Source organism: Tachysurus vachellii, chromosome 24 (assembly GCF_030014155.1).
Source record: "Tachysurus vachellii isolate PV-2020 chromosome 24, HZAU_Pvac_v1, whole genome shotgun sequence".
Classification (NCBI taxonomy): Eukaryota; Metazoa; Chordata; class Actinopteri; order Siluriformes; family Bagridae; genus Tachysurus; species Tachysurus vachellii.
Genome location: NC_083483.1, coordinates 11,244,444 through 11,265,977, shown reverse-complemented (window position 1 = coordinate 11,265,977; position 21,534 = coordinate 11,244,444). Strand labels below are relative to the sequence as shown.

General features: G+C 39.0%; 1 protein-coding gene across 2 annotated transcripts in view; it reads left to right on the top strand.

Annotated features, from left to right (window-relative positions):
* dachc (dachshund c) overlaps positions 1-21,534 on the top strand; it is a 61,489-nt gene that overhangs the window by 16,897 nt on the left and 23,058 nt on the right. For both annotated transcript variants that reach the window (XM_060860721.1, XM_060860723.1), the window contains exons 2-3: positions 8,880-8,995; positions 14,623-14,745. In XM_060860721.1, coding sequence (XP_060716704.1) covers positions 8,880-8,995; positions 14,623-14,745 — 239 coding nt within the window. The remainder of the gene's footprint in view (positions 1-8,879; positions 8,996-14,622; positions 14,746-21,534) is intronic.

The window sequence follows — 21,534 nt, the reverse complement described above, 5'->3', positions numbered from 1 at the left end:
TCTGACATATTAGTAAGGATAAATTAATAAATAAAATAAATGACCTGTAGGCATGCATCTTGGTTCTTATGAATATTCAAATTGGAATATACTCCACCCCCAGCTCCTTTGCATATTATAAGCTGATAGGCTCCTTTGTTTTATGACATAGTAATAATACAGTATTTGCCTGTTCCGTTCTAACACTAAATTAGATTTTCTAATAAAATTAGCAAGTCAGAACAGGACAGGAAAGTGGATCAAACAGTGTCTGAGTAAGAAGGATAGGCTACACTGTGTACCAACAGAGCAAAAATAGCATATCATGGCGAATTATTGTGAGTCGATGTATGCGGAAGAAGGCAGAAAACTCTTTCCTCTAAGCATGTTACGCTGCCCTGAGTGAAAAAAAATAAGCTGAAAGTCTTCAAATGTCCCAGGGGACATATCTGGTACTTTGGTCTTCATAGTCGCATATGACAACATTTTTGTGAGAAGATAAAAAAATTCGATAGTAATAATAGTAGTTACAGTTACAGTTATACACATTGGTCCAGGGTTGATTGTAATAAACTGTAATCTAATTAAAAAAAACACATTTTAGTGTCTGAAGTTTAGGGTGACCTTAATCCATTATGGCCCACTTTCCCAAAAGTATCATAAAGTTCATTTAAACTGGTAGAGCGTGATGTTTCCTCCCTTCACAATGCTCTTTGTACTGCAGTGCTTTGGGGGAAACTCAGCCTAGTTCCTGCATTAATCATCCAGAAGTAACAGAGACGTCCCTGCGTTAGCTGAACACATAACGAATGATCTCTGTACTAACACCTTACAAAGACTACAAGGTCTCTGTAATAGCTTTTACTCACTATCAGGTACTGCGACACATCATCATCCTAATAAACACCTACTGTATTAAACACTCAATATAGATAGCGGTATGGTGAGTGGTTTCGTTCTGTTATTGTTAATGTTATTGTTAATGTAAATCATATTATATATGACGTACTTGATGTACAAATTTGTACTTTAATAATCAGGTTGCTTTAGGAGCAGCGGTTATTCTGGAAAAGGTCAGAGGGAAATGTGGGAATTACTGAAATCTCTATAGACTTACAGCACCCGGAGGAGGTTTTGGTTAGTTTATGTTTGTCCTGAAATAGTGTGTGTTTGTGTGTATGAGAGTGTGTGTGTGTGTGTGTGTGTATGTGTGTATGTGTTTTGGAAAAAGCTCTGTTTGTAAGATGTTTGCTGTACTATTATTTCCTTTGCTGATATTTCCTGTTTCGTGTGTGTGTCTGTGTGTGTGTGTTTGTGTGTGTGTGTGTGTAATGAGAATGGGAATGTACAAGTAATGTTTGTATGTAAGACACAGATGTTTATCCCCCCCGTCTCTCTCTGTCTCTCTCTCTCTCTCTCTCTCTCTCTCTCTCTGTCTGTCTCTCTCTCTCTCTGTCTCTCTCTCTCTCTCTCTCTCTCTCTCTTTCTGAAGTTCACAGCACTATTTACATAGCTTTCATTACACACTGCAGCACAGACTGCAGCATAAATAGTGGCTTATTTGGGCAGCAGCTTTCACACAGAGACCTGATAAGGGCTCCAATTACGGCCCATCGTGAAGCAACTTCCTGTTTGAGGTCTGAATAAGGGATGTTTGTTTCTCGTCTTCCCGCTTTGACCCTGGCGTAAACCCCCTCTGTTCCTCAAAGGGTCGTTCCACTCAGATTTGTGTGTGAGTGTGTGTGTGTGTGTGTGTGTGTTATTAATATGAAAATTAAAATAATACACTATTCAGGAACGGCCAATCAGAGGTTTCAATGTCTTTTGTTTGGAGCGTCCCTAAAGAAAAATGTTTTGCTATGACACGTCCATTATTCATTCGGCTGAAGCTTTTTATCCTTTTAAACGTCTTCTTCTTTAAAAGAAGAGAGAGTGTGAATGGACCAGATGTCCAACCTCATTAAGAGAAGAACTGAAAATCAATTGAAATAAAAATTATTCTGGCAATTGGTCTATTTACAAAAAAAAAGTTTTGGATGTATTCTCATTTTAACTTTAGAATTTTTACTAATAGGAAAATTTTTATTTATTAATTTTTATTCAAATAAAATGCTCTCTAATACGTTTATGTCCCACCTTTGTGGTAGGTCTTATTTAACAGTAAGAGCTTGTTAGCAGCAAACATGGTTCATCAGTGTATTTTGTGGCTGTGTGTCTTCCTGCAAACATACAGAAACGGATCACATTTCTTAAATCATTTCATGGGGTCTTTAAAACCAGTTTGAAGAAATGTAAAAGGTGCATAGCTGTACATTAGCATACACATACTCTATGTGCTTGTAGGAAAGGAAATATATCTCCATACATGCAGGGGGCAGTGTTCTTCAAGTAGGATACGTAAAAAAATGTAAAGAGGAAAAGACCTAGTATTGTGGCTCCGTTATTAATTAACATAAGTACTGGAGTATGTAGTTCGTATTGAAGACAAACAGTTTGCACTAAACAGAAATGACAAATTACCACCAGATATTTCACAACATTGACATAGACAAAATAGACCAGCATTGAGAAGTAAACAAACATCCAAGACGTCTTTTTTAAACCTTTTTATCCTAAATTCTTGCTTGTTGGATGGAAAATTGAGTAAAGTTTATACCCCAGTGCTGTCTTATGGCTCCAAACAATTCTCAAGGCAAAGTCTCGAGTCATACTTTCTCTCGTATGGACACGTAACAAGTATACCTCTTTTTCCAACTGTACACTTCATCTCCCAATTTTCCCAATTGAGTCATCTGTGAGTTCCCACCCACTAAAATGTTCTCCCCTATCACACTTTATGTGCTTCCTCCTTCATCTTTTTGAATCTTTTCATGTCACATGTCCCAAGTCAGGTAAAGACACCCAGAGGAAAGTGCTATCTATCCTCTTCTACATACATGAGCTCGCGCAGAGGCTCACGACTGGCCATGAGTTATTGTGGTGTTATTGGAAATCGGACTCGTAGAATACTCATGAGCTCTTGTTTCTCTTGTTCTCACACCTAGGAGCTCCTAATTGGTATGTTCAAATAAATACAGTGTAGTTGCCGTATTACTCCTTATATCACAATTCACTATGATGCAGATTAGAATATAAACATGTTTACATTTAAACTGTAAATATGTGTGTATATATAGTTAAAGCAATTGATTAAAACTACTTATATGTCCAAAATTTGCTATAGCATACATTGAGTGATAATGTGTGATTCCACAAAAAAACATAATACAGATAGAAAAAGACACAGAAGCACCGACACCTTAACCTTCATTAGGATATGTGGATTTTTATAAGCAAACTGGTAATGTACCCAACCCTACACACCCCGCCCCCTTTCCCCCGGCAATCTGTCTTGGTGTGTCAGGGCGTTAAAACCCGAACAACCTTGCATTTGTGAAATTTGAGAAGAGGGGCTGAATTGTTAGAAAGGAGGTCAATGAAGAAATTGAAGAGTTTTCAGTAATGTGCAGGAATTGTGCATGATTTTTCAGATATCTGGAGTATGAGTTATGTTGCTTATAAGAGAAAATACAGGAAAGACTTCAAACAGCTAGGGTTCTAGGTAGGGTTATGGAAATTTGTGTAAATGTCATTGCTCACCCATAGAGTTTTACATTTATTGATTTGCATTTATTTGAGGCAAGCAGAATACAAGGCAGTCAAAGAGGTGAGAGGCCAAGGGCTGAAGGTCCTGTCCTCTTTGTCAGTCTTGGGATTTGAATGCTTGGCCTTCTTGATCATCATAATGTAACCTTGAAGCTTTGACCTAACACTGTCCTTATTAATAAGGGTAAAGACACAGTGTGAAGAAAAAGTTGCACTTCATGTAAAAATGGATGTCTAGGTGTTCAAAGGAATCGAGGACTAGGAGACCAAAGAGAGCATAAGGAAAGAGCTGATTAATATGCAGAGTTAATGAAGCAGTGAATAGGAGACAGGTGTGTATGTGTGTGTGTGTGTGTGTGTGTGTGTGTGTGTGTGTGTGTGTGTGTGTGTGTGTGTGTGTGTTCACGCACCAGCAGCAAATGCTCAACTAGGACACGTCTCTTCCTGCCACACACACAGAAACAACAAATATTATCCAATCAGGTTAACTGTTTTTACACTTAACTGTGTATGACGCTCATCACAACATGTTCTATGCTCGTTCAGGTCACTTCCTGTTCATCTGAAATAAACAGGAAAACAAATGATTCCCTTTATAATGAAAAGAACAGACCGGGTTGTAGTGTTTTTTTTTTAACATAATTGGATCAAATACAGGCCAGATCTCATGAATAGGACAAATTGTCTTCATAACAATAAACAATTTCCAAATAGAAACCATAGTAAATAAATATTATTATTATTATTATTATTATTATTATTATTATTAATATCATTATTATTAATAATGATAATAATAATAATAATAATAATAATAATAATAATAATAATAATAATAATGATAATAATCATTATCATTATTATTATTATTATTATTATTAATAATAATACTACTACTACTACTACTAATAATAATAATAATAATAATAATAATAATAATAATAATAATATCAGTTGGGCTGAATGCTATGACTTTGGCCTAAATCCATCCATTTTAATGGACAACTGTAAAACTTTTACCACAGAATCTGAACACTAAGCTAGCTAATTTAGCTTATGTTAATACTACACACAATTGTGGTTGCTATGGAAATCATTTGGCTAATAATCAGTTTGTCAGCTGAAAAGAAAAAAAGCCCAGCGTCCTTCGTACTAGAAGTTACCATGTCAGTAAGTTACAACTTTAACTTTGTTATAAAGCTCTTACACTGGAGACTCCTTCAAAAAATAAACCTAATATCAACAATTAGAATTATGAGGTCTTGTGTAGGTGTTTACTACAAAAACACACATATTAGAATGAGTGGAATTAATATAAAAGTTAATATAAAAAAGTTAATATATAAAATTAATATAAAAGACAGGACTCCTGTCATCGAACAATTCTGAACAATGAGGACTGAAATGAAGCTACTGTCAGAAATACCACAGAACTTCAGCTTGTGTTTAACAGTGATAAATGTGAGCTAGTTTACAAGCACTTATCTAGCTATTTGGAATCGCAGGAGGGCATGTGGGTGGATCTGATTATCATATTTATGCATATTCATAGGCGCTTGCATTTTTAATGTGGATAAAGGCGTAGGCCAGTTTTCAGCGTCCTGAGCATTAAAACATATTAAATAATTATTATTTGACATAAATTATTTTGAATGTTTAAAACGACATGTTCAGGGGTTCTTTAAGATGTGTGCCATCTGTCTTGGCACCGTGACCATACGAGGAGAGTGCATTTGAAGTGCGAGCAATGCGGAATTGAAAGGTGCATATGGGCGACGGCAGACAGTATTTGCCAGGAGTTTCCAACACAATTAGATTAAGAAGGAACTTGACAGCCTGCTGTTCTCTCTCTCTCTCTCTCTCTCTCTCTCTCTCTCTCTCTCTCTCTCTCGCTCTCTCTGTTGTTTGCCAGGCAGTGGGCAGCCCACAGGGTGTTGTGCCCCCTTTCATACCTTTGTAATTGATGAATTGTGGGGTATGCAAATGAGAATCCATAAATCTTATGAATGACAGCTTAATTTATGGGAGCCTTAATGAATGTGGGATTAGATTTTAATTAAATGTCCTCAAAGGCACCCTGAGTGCTAAGTTACATTTTTGTTCTCTCTCTCTCTCTCTCTCTCTCTCTCTCTCTCTCTCTCTCTCTCTCTCTCTCTCTCTCTTTCTTTCTGATGAAATCCCCTGTTTATTGCGTTTTCCCATCCGCACATCAGTCAGATGAACTTTCTATGGCGGTGGCACCGATAAAGATCATGTCCATTTTGTTAACCAAAGGAGGCACGATTAATACTTTATATTTGCTTTTATTACAGCGAGAATTATATCATCCCTGCCGATCAGGCTTTGCACTTCCCGGAGCTAGTCATTTGCGTGGCTCGGATTAAAGCCGCATTTAATCTGGTGCCGTCAGTATGGGTTTAATTAAAACGCTGCCCATTAGGAATGATTAAAAATGCCATTAGGTGTCCAGCTCGCTTCTGGAGAGAGGAGCAAGAACAGTGTGTGTGTGTGTATATGTGAGTGTTGGGTATGTGTTTGGGTGTCTGTGTGTGTGTGTGTGTGTGTGTGTGTGTGTGTGTGTGTGTGTGTGTGTGTGTGTTGAGAAAGGCCTGCGTTTTTTATTAGCACTGATACAGTAATAACTTCTCATGATTACAGCATTAACAGAAAGTCAAACAGCATCATGTTCTCAGTTTGAATTGATGCAGCGGCTATATTAGTGCTGCTAAAGTCAGTGTGTGTGTGTGTGTGTGTGTGTGTGTGTGTGTGTGTGTGTGTGTGTGTGTGGATGTTCTTGTGCTAAAAGGGTTGTCCTGTGAAATATTTCTGGATATGGTAGTGTTTCTGGATATGCTATAATAAATTGCAGCAACATCTGCAATTAGTTTGGAATCCTCTATTTTTACAACATTCAAGACCTCAAGATGTAATATGGGATGCTGATTTGCATAATATTTGCATACTATACTGTGATTGGCTTACCATATTTTTGAATGGTCCAGTACAAAAGTGATTAAGGCGATGTGATTCAAGATAACATTAAAACATCCTAACCAGCTTTGTAACCAACTTACTACTTTTGTAACATAAAAATGATTTCAGCGATAATGCTTTTTTGCACAGACTTGCAAAATGCTAGTCTTTAACTTTTATTAGCTATCTAATAAACTTGGCTAAGCTAATAGCACATTGCTGATTTCAGTAGCTGAGTTACCGAGTGGAAACGTCTTAAATATTTAGTTTGTCTTCTTCATCATATGCCACATTAAACTCAGACTTACAGATAAAATTTTGCAGGTCAGCAAATGAATATTAATCAGCACCAGTGGTCTTCTTATGCATATTAATAACTTGGTGTTGAAAAAGGCATACGTTTTCAGAGTAAAAAGCATTTTCGAAGTGCTTCTTTAAAAAAAAGAAAAGAAAAAAAAAAAACCTGATAATATGATATCTTACATTTGAAGTTCAATGCTATAGAGAACAGGGCATGGAGGGATATGGGGCTGTATTTGATATTATGATGTGTTATGTGAGAACCGCAGACACATCCTGAACAAAAGATGACCTAACAGCTTGACTTAACCTGTTTTATGTGCTATACCTATTTAGGGATTTTCTTAGCTCTTTGATAAGGCAGGCTGTGGCTAAAACTGAATAGAAATATAGTGATACTGTACAACACACTGTTTTGTGTCAGTTTGAGTTGTGGATGAGATGAGGTGAAAGAGCTAAACCTGTCATAATCCTCCCTTACAGTTTAAAAGGTCACTCGCTGCCATTAAGAAAAAGCCATTTTGTTCATTTATTTACTCTCTGCGGCAGACAGATAAAGAAACGGAACAATTAGGGAGCGGCGAGAGGGAGATTTTGAAAGGGCAAATGGTGGAGAGCTTAATATTTTATGAGGGATGATTGGCGCTTGTGCACACGCGCGCGTGTGTGTGAGGTTCAGCCCTGAATAACGTTCACTCTGTGTTCGTGTAAAAAAAAAAAAAAAAAAAAAAGTTGGGCGAAAAATGAAAGGTACACAGATATTCACTGAGCCAAAATGTAGTTAAGATTGATTCTATGGCTTTGAGGCTAACAAAGTGGAAAAACTCATGTCTAAATCCTTACCACTTGTCTTTATTTTCCTCAGTAGTAATGGTACTTTAAACAGTTTAATATATGAAATGAAATTCGAACGATGTGCTCATATGAATCACTCCAGGTGTATATCAACCTCCTAAGTATGAGTCTAGCACAAAAATAAACTGTGCTGAGGGAAAAGCGATTGAAAGTACTACTGTGTCATCTTTTTATTCGTTATAGATAAGTCAGGAGCAATATAATCAAATCTTTTAGATAACGATGTTAAACTTTAAGTTGTTCTCAAAATTAGCCTTTTAGCTGCAGTACGAAACTAAAGAAGATACACCGACTTTATTACTGCACTTTATCAAACGCAAAAAAGTTATCGCTAATTACAGTCTGTATTTATTTATATATAAACAAGGGGATAAAACTGCACCGTTAATCCGTTGACATCTGAGTCAAGCGTTGTCCTGTGTGAAACTGTTAGCTAGCCACCTAACCTAATTGTCACTTTTTTTATCTCATATCCAACTGGCGAGCTATAAATGTGTTGAGTGTGAGTAATGTGAGAAGAAATCCAGGTCACTGCGTTAAGCAGAGAGCTGATCTTGGCGTGTGTAAACTCGAATTCAGATGAAGTGCGTGAATGCCGAGGAGCAGGTAACGAGGCGCACGGTATCAATAATTCATGAGGGAAAAATGGCTGATTGTGGAAAAGGCAGATGAGTCTACTGTGTGATCTAATTACTGGAAAAAGAGAGAGATGGCAGAACGGTGGATGTCCTTGAGAGCATTTACTGACGCTTACTCTGCATTGTGAATCTGTCCAACTCTCTCTCTCTCTCTCTCTCTCTCCTGTATGAAGTATTTTTACAAGTCATGTTATTTACATATAAAATAAAAGCCTGGTTTTCTATTTATCCCTGAGACTTTGTTATGATCACTTAGGTCCAGACACTTTATACCGATCCAAATAAAAGGATCTGTGTGTGTGTGTGTGTGTGTGTGTGTGTGTGTGTGTGTGTGTGTGTGTGTGTGTGTGTGTGAAAGATGGTATTAACGTGTTCTGCCCTTTGATACACCTGATCCCTTTTGTCCCTGCAGCACAATAGTTTCAGATCACACTCATAATTCAATGTGGGCAATTGAATTGAACTAGCTCTGTGTTCTCTGCTTTTCAGCTCCAGACCTGGCCGACCTCCGAAAAGGACCCAGAGTGTGACGTCCCCCGAGAGTCCACACATCCTGCCCCACTCCGTCTCTGGACTCATGTCCTCAGGAATCATGTCTCACACAGGTAGTGCAGAATCAGACACATTAACAATAGACTTGTGCCCACAATTGGTTACATGATATATCTGTATATTCAGTGACACATTGTCACTACCGCTTCATTCCAGTCAGAGAGTTTTATGGGCAAAACTTAAAGGCAGCGGTCTTCTAGTCACCTGAGTAGCGATAGTTGAAATATTGCAAATAAACCATTTGTGTGATAACATATTTTATTTCATACTTGCTAATGCTTTATCATAATTTTACAAAATAACAACAATATGATATTTGTGTGATATTTACTTGGTATCTCTGCAACCAAACGATTTTTTTCCCCAACCTGTGGAACTTTTCACCATGAAGGACATTACGAGATCCATTAAGGCACCATATACAGTACAGAGGACACTAAAATGCTATGCACCTTCTTGCAATATATATACAAATAGTGATTATCATAACACACCTGACAGAACTGGTACCTCAGGTGAAGCTACTATTGACAATCAGACATTTATTTACAATGTTATGAAAAAATGTTAAGAACCACAATAAAATGATGGTGGTGTTTGAGGAAGGACGCAAGCGCAAATATGGCAGGAATGAACCCTGGATGGATGCCAGTCCATCACACACTCATTCACACGCTCATTCACACCTAGGGACAAATTATTTCCACCCGTCCACCTACTGGCTTTTTTTTTTTTTTTTTTTTTGGAGAGGGAGGAGGGAAACGGAAAATCTGGAGGAAACCTGAAATTCTACACCAGCATCAAAAACCAAGAAGAGTTTCAACTGGTCCTGAAGCATGACCCAGAAAACCACAGTTTATTTATGCAGTTTCTAGATATACTGTGTTAATACAGTACATTTTACCTATACAGACAAAATGTTTCAGTATAAACTGAGTAACAGGTGAGTAAACACTGACCCTCATATGGAAAGTGGTTTGCAAATAGGGATAAACCACGATATACGATACACAGAGTTGTATGGCGGGTGATTTGGGACAGAATGAGGTCAGACTTGACAGCTAGGCAATTATTGTAGTATAAAATGTAATATCAGCACACACCTAATGAATGCTTTCAGTGAAGAAATCCAAGATAGAGTCCAATTAAGACCTTCCTTCATTTCCCTTTTCACTGTGTTTCCCAAAGGCAGTCCTCGAGGACCAAGATGTTACACTTTCTGATCTCATGTTGCTAGCATGCCTTGATTAAAATCACCTACGCTTTGATAATTAAGTCGTCGAGTTAAATGAGGTGTTTTAGTACAGAAAACTACACACTAACTGCTCTAACCCAAGCATATTATGAGGTTTGTCTGGGTTTTTTTTATTGGTTTGAATAAGAAACGGTATGTATTTTTTTTTTTTTATTCTGTATTGACTTTATTCTTGAAAGTCTGGTGAAGTGATGAAGAGAACTTTACAGTATAAAACACCACCTTTCCCTCCTGGCGTGTCTGTGAAGCTAAACACTCATCTGCTGCGACATCTGAGCTGCCCTTGCCTTTGTGTGTGTGTGTGTGTGTGTGTGTGTGTGTGTGTGTGTGTGTGTGTGTGTGTGTGTGTGTGAGTGTGTAAGTGTGTGTCTGTAAATATGCTCTTTTCCTGCCACTCCTCAAAGACAGTCCTAGAAAGAGAGGCCCATACGTTTGTACTCATTTGGAAAGAGCAGGTGAGAGAAAGAGAGAGAGAGAGAGAGAGAGAGAGCCAAAGAAAGGTGTGTTGAGGGGGTGGGATCTCTAATGCAGGCTGCCTCAAGTTTTCTTTTATCTTCAACAGAGGTCACACTATCAATGTCAACTATGGAGATGGGAACTCAAAAGCCTCTGGGGGACGGAGGGAGGGAAAAAAGAAAGAGAGGAAGATGGAAAGAGGACAGTTTTTTTCCTTTGAGAGGCTCAAAGAGGGAGAAAGAAGAACGCTTTGATATCGTTCTCTCTGCTGGCTGAATGGGGGCCTTGGCTTTCATGCTCTGATCTTGACATTTTGTGAAAGCATTTGGAGAGCGACTGAGAAAAAAACACACACACATTCATACACACACACACACATACGGTGTCTCCTTTTAACTTGCACATAAATTGTAGACAGTTTCAGTTTGTCTAAATGCCAGGTAGCTAAAAGTAGCAGGACTCAGTTTAGGCTGGTCTGAGTGTGTGAAATTAAGTTCTCTGGAGTGTTTGGGAAAGTTTTTTTGCCAAATCTACTTTTATTTGTTGGGACCATATTTTCCAGATTATATTTATCCTCAGCTAGGGCTGTTTATATAATGAAGTCACTTGTATTTTAGACATTTTGCATTAATCAAACTGATGGACAATTTAAGGGATTACACAGTACTTCAGTAATTATAATACTTTACAGTACATGAACTCAGATCAGGAAATTATTTTGGGAAGCAATCTATTGAAACTCCACCCTAAAGGTTCCTTCAGAGTTTAGGATCAGTTTATACATTTACAGTAGACACCCTTATCCAGAGTGACCTACAGTTTTATTTCAATTTATACAACCGGGCAGTTGAGGGTTAAGGGCCTTGCTCAGGGGCCCAGCAGTGGCAACTTGGTGGACCTGGGATTCGAACTCACAACCTTCCGATCAGTAGTCCAACACCTCAACCACTAGGCGACCACATCCCACTTATATAGTTTATATCTGATGGCACAACAGTTTCCATGTTATACTGCAGGATTTTAGCCTAATTGTCATTCATCTTCTACCGCTTATCCGAACTACCTCGGGTCACGGGGAGCCTGTGCCTATCTCAGGCGTCATCGGGCATCAAGGCAGGATACACCCTGGACGGAGTGCCAACCCATCGCAGGGCACACACACACTCTCATTCACTCACGCACTCACACACACACTAGGGACAATTTTCCAGCGATGCCAATCAACCTACCATGCATGTCTTTGGACCGGGGGAGGAAACCGGAGTACCCGGAGGAAACCCCCGAGGCACGGGGAGAACATGCAAACTCCACACACACAAGGTGGAGGCGGGAATCGAACCCCCAACCCTGGAGGTGTGAGGCAAACATGCTAACCACTAAGCCACCGTGCCCCCCTAGCCTAATTGTGTTTGTGATATTTCAACAATTGTACAGGAAAACACATGGCAGAAAAAAACACACTAAACTTTAACCAAACTCACACAATGATCTCAGGCTCACAAGTCTTAATAAAGCTACATGTTTGATAATAATAATAATAATAATAATAATAATAATAATAATAATAATAATAATATATAGTGGGGCTAATGAATATTCCTCACACTAGACAAGTTTTATCTACTATTAAACAACTACTATTACATTTCTTAGTAAATTCGAGCTTCACAGTACTATTAGAGACAAACCTGCTGTTTTGACAAGAGCGATCTATTTTATGGCGAAGTTTTAGATGTCTTATTTATGACAACAATACTGGTTTTAACAGTTTAATAGACTTTGCTTTATGTTGGCCTCTGCATCATTGATTACACTGTTATTAACTGTAACTATAAACTGTAACTAAACAACCTTTCTGAAAAGTTGATAAGTTGATAACACAGTTGATAACATACTCATGTACTTAAAACCATTTAGAACGCAAACTCTGCAGCCTGTAAGTGACTACTTTCCATATATACACGAGCAATTTATTTTCCTATTTTGGTTAAGGGACTCGACTGCGAACGTAACGCAAACTGCAAATGCAAAATGTAAATGCAAGCCTAGCTAAAGAGCTATTTATAGTCATTACCATGGCTATATTCCAAAAGGAAAACATACGAGCATGAGAAAGATTGACCATTGGCTATTTGCACTTGTTTTGTGAATTTCTCTCTCCAGACATGGTGTCGACTCTCAGTAGTTCAGTTTCGTTGGGTTTGTCTCATGAACTTTGTGTGTGCGGGAGAGTAGGACAAGGCAGGGATATGATGCTAATGTGGGCCTAATTGAATTATGGTATAACACTGAATACACACACATACACACACACACACACACACAGATAGTGTGGAGACAGGTGCCTAATACTCTAATAGTGTGCACGGTAATTAACAGTGTGTGATATAGGACATGCTGCTGTGGTTCTGCTCACACCTGAAGAATTGTGATATATCATATAACTGATTATCCTCACACACCCAATCATTCTTAACGTCACTGACACAATAGCGGTTCTCGGAGCAGACTGCGAATGCTTGGAGGGCCAGGCATTTGACAGCACTTGTAGATATTAATAGACTAGTCACTTTGGCATTTTAATTTGACATTGTCCACTTCTCCCGTCACTCAGCTCTGTGGAACTGCCTTTCTCTTCATTACGTGAACAACTGAAACTATAAAAAATGAATTAGTTGCTTTTTGACAGAGTAGATATTTGATCTGTCTTTTTAATCAGACCTCGCCTAATGTATACAGTCAGGTGCAGAAGTTTGTGGGTTTGATGCACGGTTATTACAAAATATAAAGTCTTAACATACACTACACAAATAGGTTCAACAAGCGGAAAAGAATGACATGCATTTCTAAATAATGAATATAGTAAGTACAGTACATCACTTTACAGTTAACATATCGAGAGAAATTCTAGACTCAAAAATATTTGCTTTGGGAAAAGTGACGTGACATACGGCTAAGTACGGTGACCCAATGCTCAGAATTCGTTCTCTGCATTTAACCCATCCAAAGTGCACACACACAGCAGTGAACACACACACACCGTGAACACACACCTGGAGCAGTGGGCAGCCATTTATGAAGCGGCGCCCGGGGAGCTGTTGAGGGGGAGTTCGGGGCACCTCAGTCGTGGTATTGCCTGCTCGAGACTCGAACCCACAACCTTAGGGTTAGGAGTCAAACTCTCTAACCATTAGGCCACGACTTCCCAGAAGACAGACAACTACACTTCATACATGCTAAAACTCCACCAACGACTTGGTGACTTTTGGTCAAGAGTGTAAATATGATGTACTTCATTACAAACTTTGTCAAGAGACATTAAGGACTGTGGTTATACTGTCTTACTCTCCATGGTCATTTATATACTTGGCCTGCATACCTTAGTCTTTATTAACACAACTAGCTAACAGTTTTGCAACATGTTTTTGTGTCATGTTTTCTTAGCTAGCACTTTTTATGCTAGACGATTAGCTCATGTGAATGGGCTGTAGCACACTGGAGTTTTTACTTACCTGGTGGTCTTCTTATGCATTTATCACTTGTCCAACCTGTATTTGAACAGTAGAATATTGTAGTAATATGAGAAGTGTATCTGTGTCACTGACGTCTATTGTCTGTTTCACTTTTCTTTTCTTTCCACTCAAATTCCTCTCTCTCTCTCTCTCTCTCTCTCTCTCTCTCTCTCTCTCTCACACACACTCTCTCTCTCTCACACTCTCTCTCACTCTCTCTCTCTCTCTCTCTCTCTCTCTCACACTCACTCTCTCTCTCTCTAACTCTCTCTCTCTCTCTTACTCTCTCTCACTCTTTCTCACTCTCTCTCTCTCTCTCTCTCTCTCTCTCTCTCTCTCTCACTCTTTCTCTCTCTCTCTCTCTCTCTCTCTCTCTCTCTCTCTCACACTCTCTCTCACTCTCTCTCTCTCTCTCTCTCTCTCTCTCTCTCTCTCTGTCTGTATGCGTGCGTTACAGGTCTGACAGCTGCTACTTTGGCTGAGGCCATGAAGAAGAAGATTAAACTGGAGGTTCTGAACAGTTACCACGCTAACAACCATGGCGCGGACCATGAGAACGGAGACATCAACACAGGCATGGGTGAGTCTCCCAAAACTTTCCAAACACATCCACGCATTTCATTTTTTACATGTGTCAACATTCTCCAAGTGTTATTTTTAAAACAGCAACTAAATCTGATCGATCTAAATCAGTCAGTGCTGCTGAGAACGTTATGTCTGAAAATACTTCATGTTTAAACAGTCCCGAATACATTCCTGAATTCTTTATTATTATTATTGTTCTGTTTTTATTAAGATCCCATAAGATATCCTGCCGTCAACCCCTGACTCATGGCTAAATAAGGACCAGAAGAATTTTGTATCATCCCCATTTTCTCCTGCCTCGGCTTAAAAAAGGAAATATAGCAGCCTGTGTAGCAGCTAAATATAACATCCTTTATCAAAAATACGGCTTCCTTTCCTAAAGCTAGCCTGATCCTTTAAACAGATGTCACAGCTATATAGAAAAACAAAACAATATAAGTCTTCCTAGGAATCGCTATTATTATGGAGATTCATGCACCTTTCTGGCAGCGTCTATTATTGTGTTCAATTACACCAGAGGAAAAAAAAAAGATGGATCTAAGAGACACTTTGAAACGTTTCTTATTTTATGATTCGTAAGCAGATTTAAGGGAAAAAAATGCTCAGGAAATGAGGTCATAATCTTTAGCGCGAGAAAGAATAGAAGAACGGGGCCAAGATGTCACAGCGAGAAGGATAAGTGTGAATAAGATTAGCCAGGTTTTACCTATAGATGCTAATGAGGATGGTGCTTTTTTATCTTCGGCGGTTTAAAGTGAGGGTAACCTTGAGTGCCGAGTCCTCGCCCAGAGTGCTAATAGAGAAAAGCGACGTGTATAAGAGGGATGAGTGGGACAGAATAGCAATTTCTTTCTTTCTCCGTCTTTGAGTCCTTCATGTTTTGGTTGCTGAGTTTATGTCATTTTTATGTGATTGTTTATTTAAGTAGTACAATAAAAGATAGCGTTTTATTAAGGTTTGAATGTTGTTAAATATTTTGTTTTCTGTGAAATGCGTAGAAGCATAAAACACAAATCTAGTTCATTCATTTTCTACCGCTTATCCGAACTACCTCGGGTAACGGGGAGCCTGTGCCTGATCTCAGGCGTCATCGGGCATCAAGGCAGGATACACCCTGGGCGGAGTGCCAACCCATCGCAGGGCACACACACACACTCTCATTCACTCACGCACTCACACACTACAGACAATTTTCCAGAGATGCCAATCAACCTACCATGCATGTCTTTGGACCGGGGGAGGAAACCGGAGTACCCGGAGGAAACCCCCGAGGCACGAGGAGAACATGCAAACTCCACACACACAAGGTGGAGGCAGGAATCGAACCCCCAACCCTGAAGGTGTGAGGCGAACATGCTAACCACTAAGCCACCGTGGCCCCCACAAATCTAGTTGCTGATATTATATTCTCACTACACTACAATGAAAACGTTTTTATCACAGTGTATGATATTGTGATGCATTTCATAAAAGAATACCAGGAATACTGATTTACAGTATTTTAGTCAAGTTAAATAGTAAGCTGACAAATTTAGTCACCCAAATGAATCTGATTAGCCAGCAAGTCAGATTAGTCAGGTTAGTGTACATCTGTAAAACTGATGACTGTTGAGAGGTTGTGAAACAAGCAACTTTGCATGTATTGCTAATAAAAAAAACAACTCAATATTTCATGGCTTAGCAAAAATACACCCAAAATCATTTCAAATTCCATATCTGTTTCCTGTGTTTGTATATTCTTAAGCCTTCTCTGCATTTACACTCTAAACAAGATGCTATCTCAGAAAAAAGTGCATGAATACTGAGTGTACGCATGTTTTTCTCCTTGTAAGTGCCCATAGTAGCTTCCATATACTTAGCCATACAGGGATGGACAGAATACTGTTAGAATACGCTGAAAAGGTATCGGTGGCTGACTACTGGTTATAATTTTCCAAGCTACCGGAGGGTAAAAGGACAGTAAATAAAATGTCTTTGTTTTCATTTATCTTCAGAACCTTATTTTTTTATTCTGGTCAAGAATGTGGTGGATATGAGGCCTGTCCCAGGAACTCTAGGCTCAATGTACCATGGATGAGACTCCATTCATATTTGTGCTAAATGTAGCGCAGTCAGTGGAATGTTTTTGGGATTTAGTGGCAACTGGAGAACCTGGAAGAAACCCATGCAGATATTGGGAGAATATGAAAAACACAAAGTGTAAGCCAAGCTTTAGATAGATTGAGGAATGCTTGAGAGAAAATGCTATTGTTAATAGCTTGAAAGCTATTGTTAATTGCCGAAATGCACCCTTAATTATTTACCTGCATTAAGTAACAGAACAAGTGATGGACCGTTTTTAATACATCCTGCACTTGCAATAAATGACTTCACAGTGGAACTCTGGCAGTGCTCCAGATATGATTGGTGCCCTGTTTTTAGCAGCCCTGATTGCCAGGATGTGAGCTCATCCTTAGTTAAATAGAGATCCCTTGAACAGCTGTGCCCTCTGAGCAGGAAGTGAAAGGCTCTGGACATTTTCAAGCTGTCCTGTCACAGAGGAATGTAGCGGAAGTGTCCTTCTTACCCGATCGTGGAAGATGCTAAACAGACATCTGGGTTCCAGCATTGATAACAGCATCAAATTGGACTGATATGCTGAAGGGAAACAGTGATAAACCTAACACTTAGTGTTTATTTCTTGGCAGATGCTTTTATCCAAAGCGACGTACAAGTGAAAAAGACATCTATCACCTGTCAGGGTTTAAGCCTTGCTACTTACACTGACTCTTTGGTGGTCTTAATGCTGAGACATTTAGTGCAGTCCATTCTAAAGTGCTCACTTCTATTCTGTACTCTTGGTGAAGTGTCCCCCTCTGTAGGGGTTAAAGAGTAATATCTCTCTGGAATGGACATCGGTGTCATTTTTTTGGAGACAGTTGCACAAATGCTGACACTCATGTAAATAAGTGCTAAGGTTGATTTATTCATTTGTTTATTCATCTACATCCTAGTGGCAATGGAACTAGCTGAAACGATCAGACTTACCATTTATTCCGTTAACAGATTCCAGTTGCTCCAAGAGGATCGCCAGATATTCCCAAGCCAATCATGGGATGTAGTCTTTGTAACAGTTACTGGGTTTACCCCTGGATCTCTGTTAAGTAGGACATGCCTGGAGGAACTCTAGCAGGAACCATGCAGGGGGAATCCTTAATGCCCCTTTTCCACCAAAAAGAACCGAGTGCTGGTTCAGAGCTAGCACTGGTGCTGGTTCAAAGTTGGTTCCACTGGCGAACCTTCTAAGAACCGGTTTGCCTTTCCATCGGTTAGAGAGCATCACAGGGCCGAGTCTGACGTCACTGTATACGTGTCACGTTACACAGCAATGTTAGCGCAGCAGCGGCAAATACAAACACATCAACAATGGCGGATGTTACTTTACTGTCAATGCTCATGGCTTTGTGAACCTACATTAACACCCGAACGCGGCGAATCCAACGTGTACGTGCAGCTCCATGTAATTTGTATAAACGGAGGTTGTAATCGAGAAAGTACATAACGTTATTTTATCATTAACACAGAAAAAACATAGCCTTAGCATGTAGCTACTTACTATCATGTGTGCTGATAATGTATCATATCACGGTAAAGTAAAAGTGTATTAAACATTAGTATACTTAAGGTATATTATCAAATGCGCTAACAGTAGCCCCGCCCACAGCACCTGACGCAAGCGGTTCTTAAGTCTAGACCAGCAGCGTTTTGGTGCTACTTAAGAACCACTTTTCCTGGTTCAGAGCCGGTGCTTTGGCTGTCGAAAAAGAAAGAACTGGTTCTAAATTAGGCTCTGGCTCCGAACCAGCACTCAAACTGCCTTGGTGGAAAAGGGGCATAAGAGGGACCTGAGAAGGTTCCCTTCAATTCAAAGGAATGTCAAAAAGAGTAAGCCCAACCAGCGTGATGTGACAAATGATTGTCAATGGTACACATGATCTTGTGCTTTGGGACTATATATGAAGATAAGGACAAAGTATCCTTCCAGTGTTTTTTTCAGGAACAGTCATCCATATGGACATTAACGTATTTTGCTGTTCAAGAGACAAGATTTGGAACAACACTAAAATGACCTGGTCCAGAGTAGGTTTCAGTTATTTAGGCTTAAGTGGACTCCAAGCCTGAAAAGTAAAACAAGGATAGAAAGTAAGTGTTATGTATTTGGTACGTTTGTGATCTGAATTCCGTAATACACAATTTCTGTATTATATTCTCACTACTTAGTTTAGAACCCAGAGAATTCAAAAACATTGATCACTGCCAAAAAATCTTATCTGTTAAAAGTGCTCGCTATCAATGGCCTGTTATTATGCATGTCTTTTTCTGGAAAGGAAAGTACTTTGAGGGGAAAAAATCAAAAGTTCTTTGGTTGGTCCCGTTGATGGAAACTCTGAAAAATTCTATGTAGTTGCCGACAACAGTTGGTTTCTTTTTTCTAGAAACTTCTCCAGAACTGCGCTCTGGATAAGGGGCGTCTGACAAACGCCATAAATGTTAACTTAAATGTCTGCTAAACTTTGTAGATGAAGAAGGAACAGGAGTAAATTAAAAAGTGAATAGTACATAAAAAGTTAAGAAGAAGAAAAGTAAAGTGTTGAGAAGCGAAGAGAAGAGAAGACAAGGAATTAAGTTGATCTGGATCGAGGTGTGTTGTCTCCAGGGCCTCAGCCCTTCACACACACCCACTAGTGTCTTCTTTCTCATGGGCTTCAGGTGACAGATAAGCGTAACGTTCCTTAAAATTTATAATGGGATTTGATGGAGGGAGAAATAGGATTCCTACAGGACGCTGGGATAATGGGGAAAATCAGCTGATAATAGATGAACGCTTAATGAAGTTGAACAGCCTGGGTGCTCCCCAAACCCCACTTCTTCTCATTCGCTATTAAATCCTGTACGACCAGCTGAGAATCAGCAGAAAAGTGGAGTGCATGTGATGAGGATGCTCTCTGAGGAGCAGGAGGCGTAGGATGTAGATAACCTCTGAACTGGACTGAGCTTTATGGGTAAATCGTAACATTTTATAGCCAATAAGAAGTTGGAGATGTTTACTTCGAACAGCTTGGTACATTTACATGAAGAGTTTGTAAGTTATTTATTTCTTTCTGAGTATTATTTTTATTATTTTTCCATCATTTGGTGCAAAGAAAACACAGCAATTTTGCGTTCACATTTAGAATAAAGGGTTCTTCAAAGATTCTCTTGCTGGTTGCTTTGTAAGTTCTACGTAATAAAGATGAGGGTTCCCCAAGATGAGCATGTGAACCTTCTAGATTTAACCTTCAAAGTATAAACACTAGACACTCGCTAAAGGTCATATCAACAGTGTAGAATCTCGGATATTCTTCATTCGAGTTCTTTTGTCTTTATCTGTAGAACCTTAGAACACTTAATTTGGAAATCTTATCAAAAGTTAGGAATCTGTGTATCTAAGGTACCTAGGAATGAAATAAAATAAAGAGCCTTTTTAATCGGGAGTGAAAAGTTTTCTTGATCAGATTAAGTCTCAGAGTAAAACCGTGTTAGAAAATGAGGAACCTCTAAATTACGCCAGGAACTACTGAGAAATCTCTTTTGTTTAATACAGTATATCAGAAATGAACAGTAAGTGCACTTCTTTACATTTATTTTCTTGAAACATCCTTTTCATAGCAGGCAGACATATTTACTTTTGACTGCATGGGCATGTTGATAATCTGAATATAGACCGGATCCTCTCTGCGTTAGCTTTGAGTAGGTCTGAGGCTGTCATGATGAATCTGAGGCACAAGAACATGCTGACCTTTAACGAAAAGGTCCACGCCAGGAGAGCGCCTCAACGTGCAAAGACACTAATACACTGTGTGAATGGCTGGTTATAATTAGAGCAGCATTATGATGTGTGTGTGTGAGAGAGAGAGAGATTGTGTGTGTGCCTGTATGAGAGGAAATTTGTGTGTTTAAACACTTTCTAAGTAACTATTAGAACAGGAAGGACAGAGATACAGTATCGACTGGAAACTGGTGAGTGTTTCTGTGAATCGCAGAAGAAGAAAAACGAGATATTTTTCATGACAGTGTAAAACAAGTAATGCACATAAAACATTATATACAACGGAACACACTCTATAATGTATACATATTGATTCCTGCTTGAACAAAAGTGCTTACTGACCTTTATATACATCATTAAAATATATTGTTGAGTATCAGTAGTTGGGTATTAGTGATGTATATCCGGCAAATACACAAGTACACACAATTGTGATGAGGACAGGCAATGTTTCTGTAAGTTGCCCTAAAGTGTGTGTGTGTGTGTGTGTGTGTGTGTGTGTGTGTGTGTGTGTGTGTGAATCACAGTGTGCATGTGTGTATGTGTATGTATGTGTGTGTCTACAAGGTTGCACTCGGCAGATGCCTGATGCTCATTGTAAACATGAGTAATCAGGAGCAGCTGCTCAGTTACGCAGACTCTCGATGACTGTGTGTGGCAGCTTCAAAAGAAAGTGTGTGTATGTGTTTGTGTGTGTGTGTGTGTGTGTCTGTGTGTTTGAGAGCTCAACCATAACAGATCCGATATGACACAGAAGCCCTTTCTCACACACTGACATTTTGTATTTCCACATAAATGTTTTCTAATTCTATAATATTTATCTTTTTTTTTTTTTAGATTTGTCAAATAAAAGATTTTCTCATCTATCAAAAAAGTTTTATGCACTTTGACTATGGATGGAAAGATATCAAGATCATACAACCAGATTATATTAAA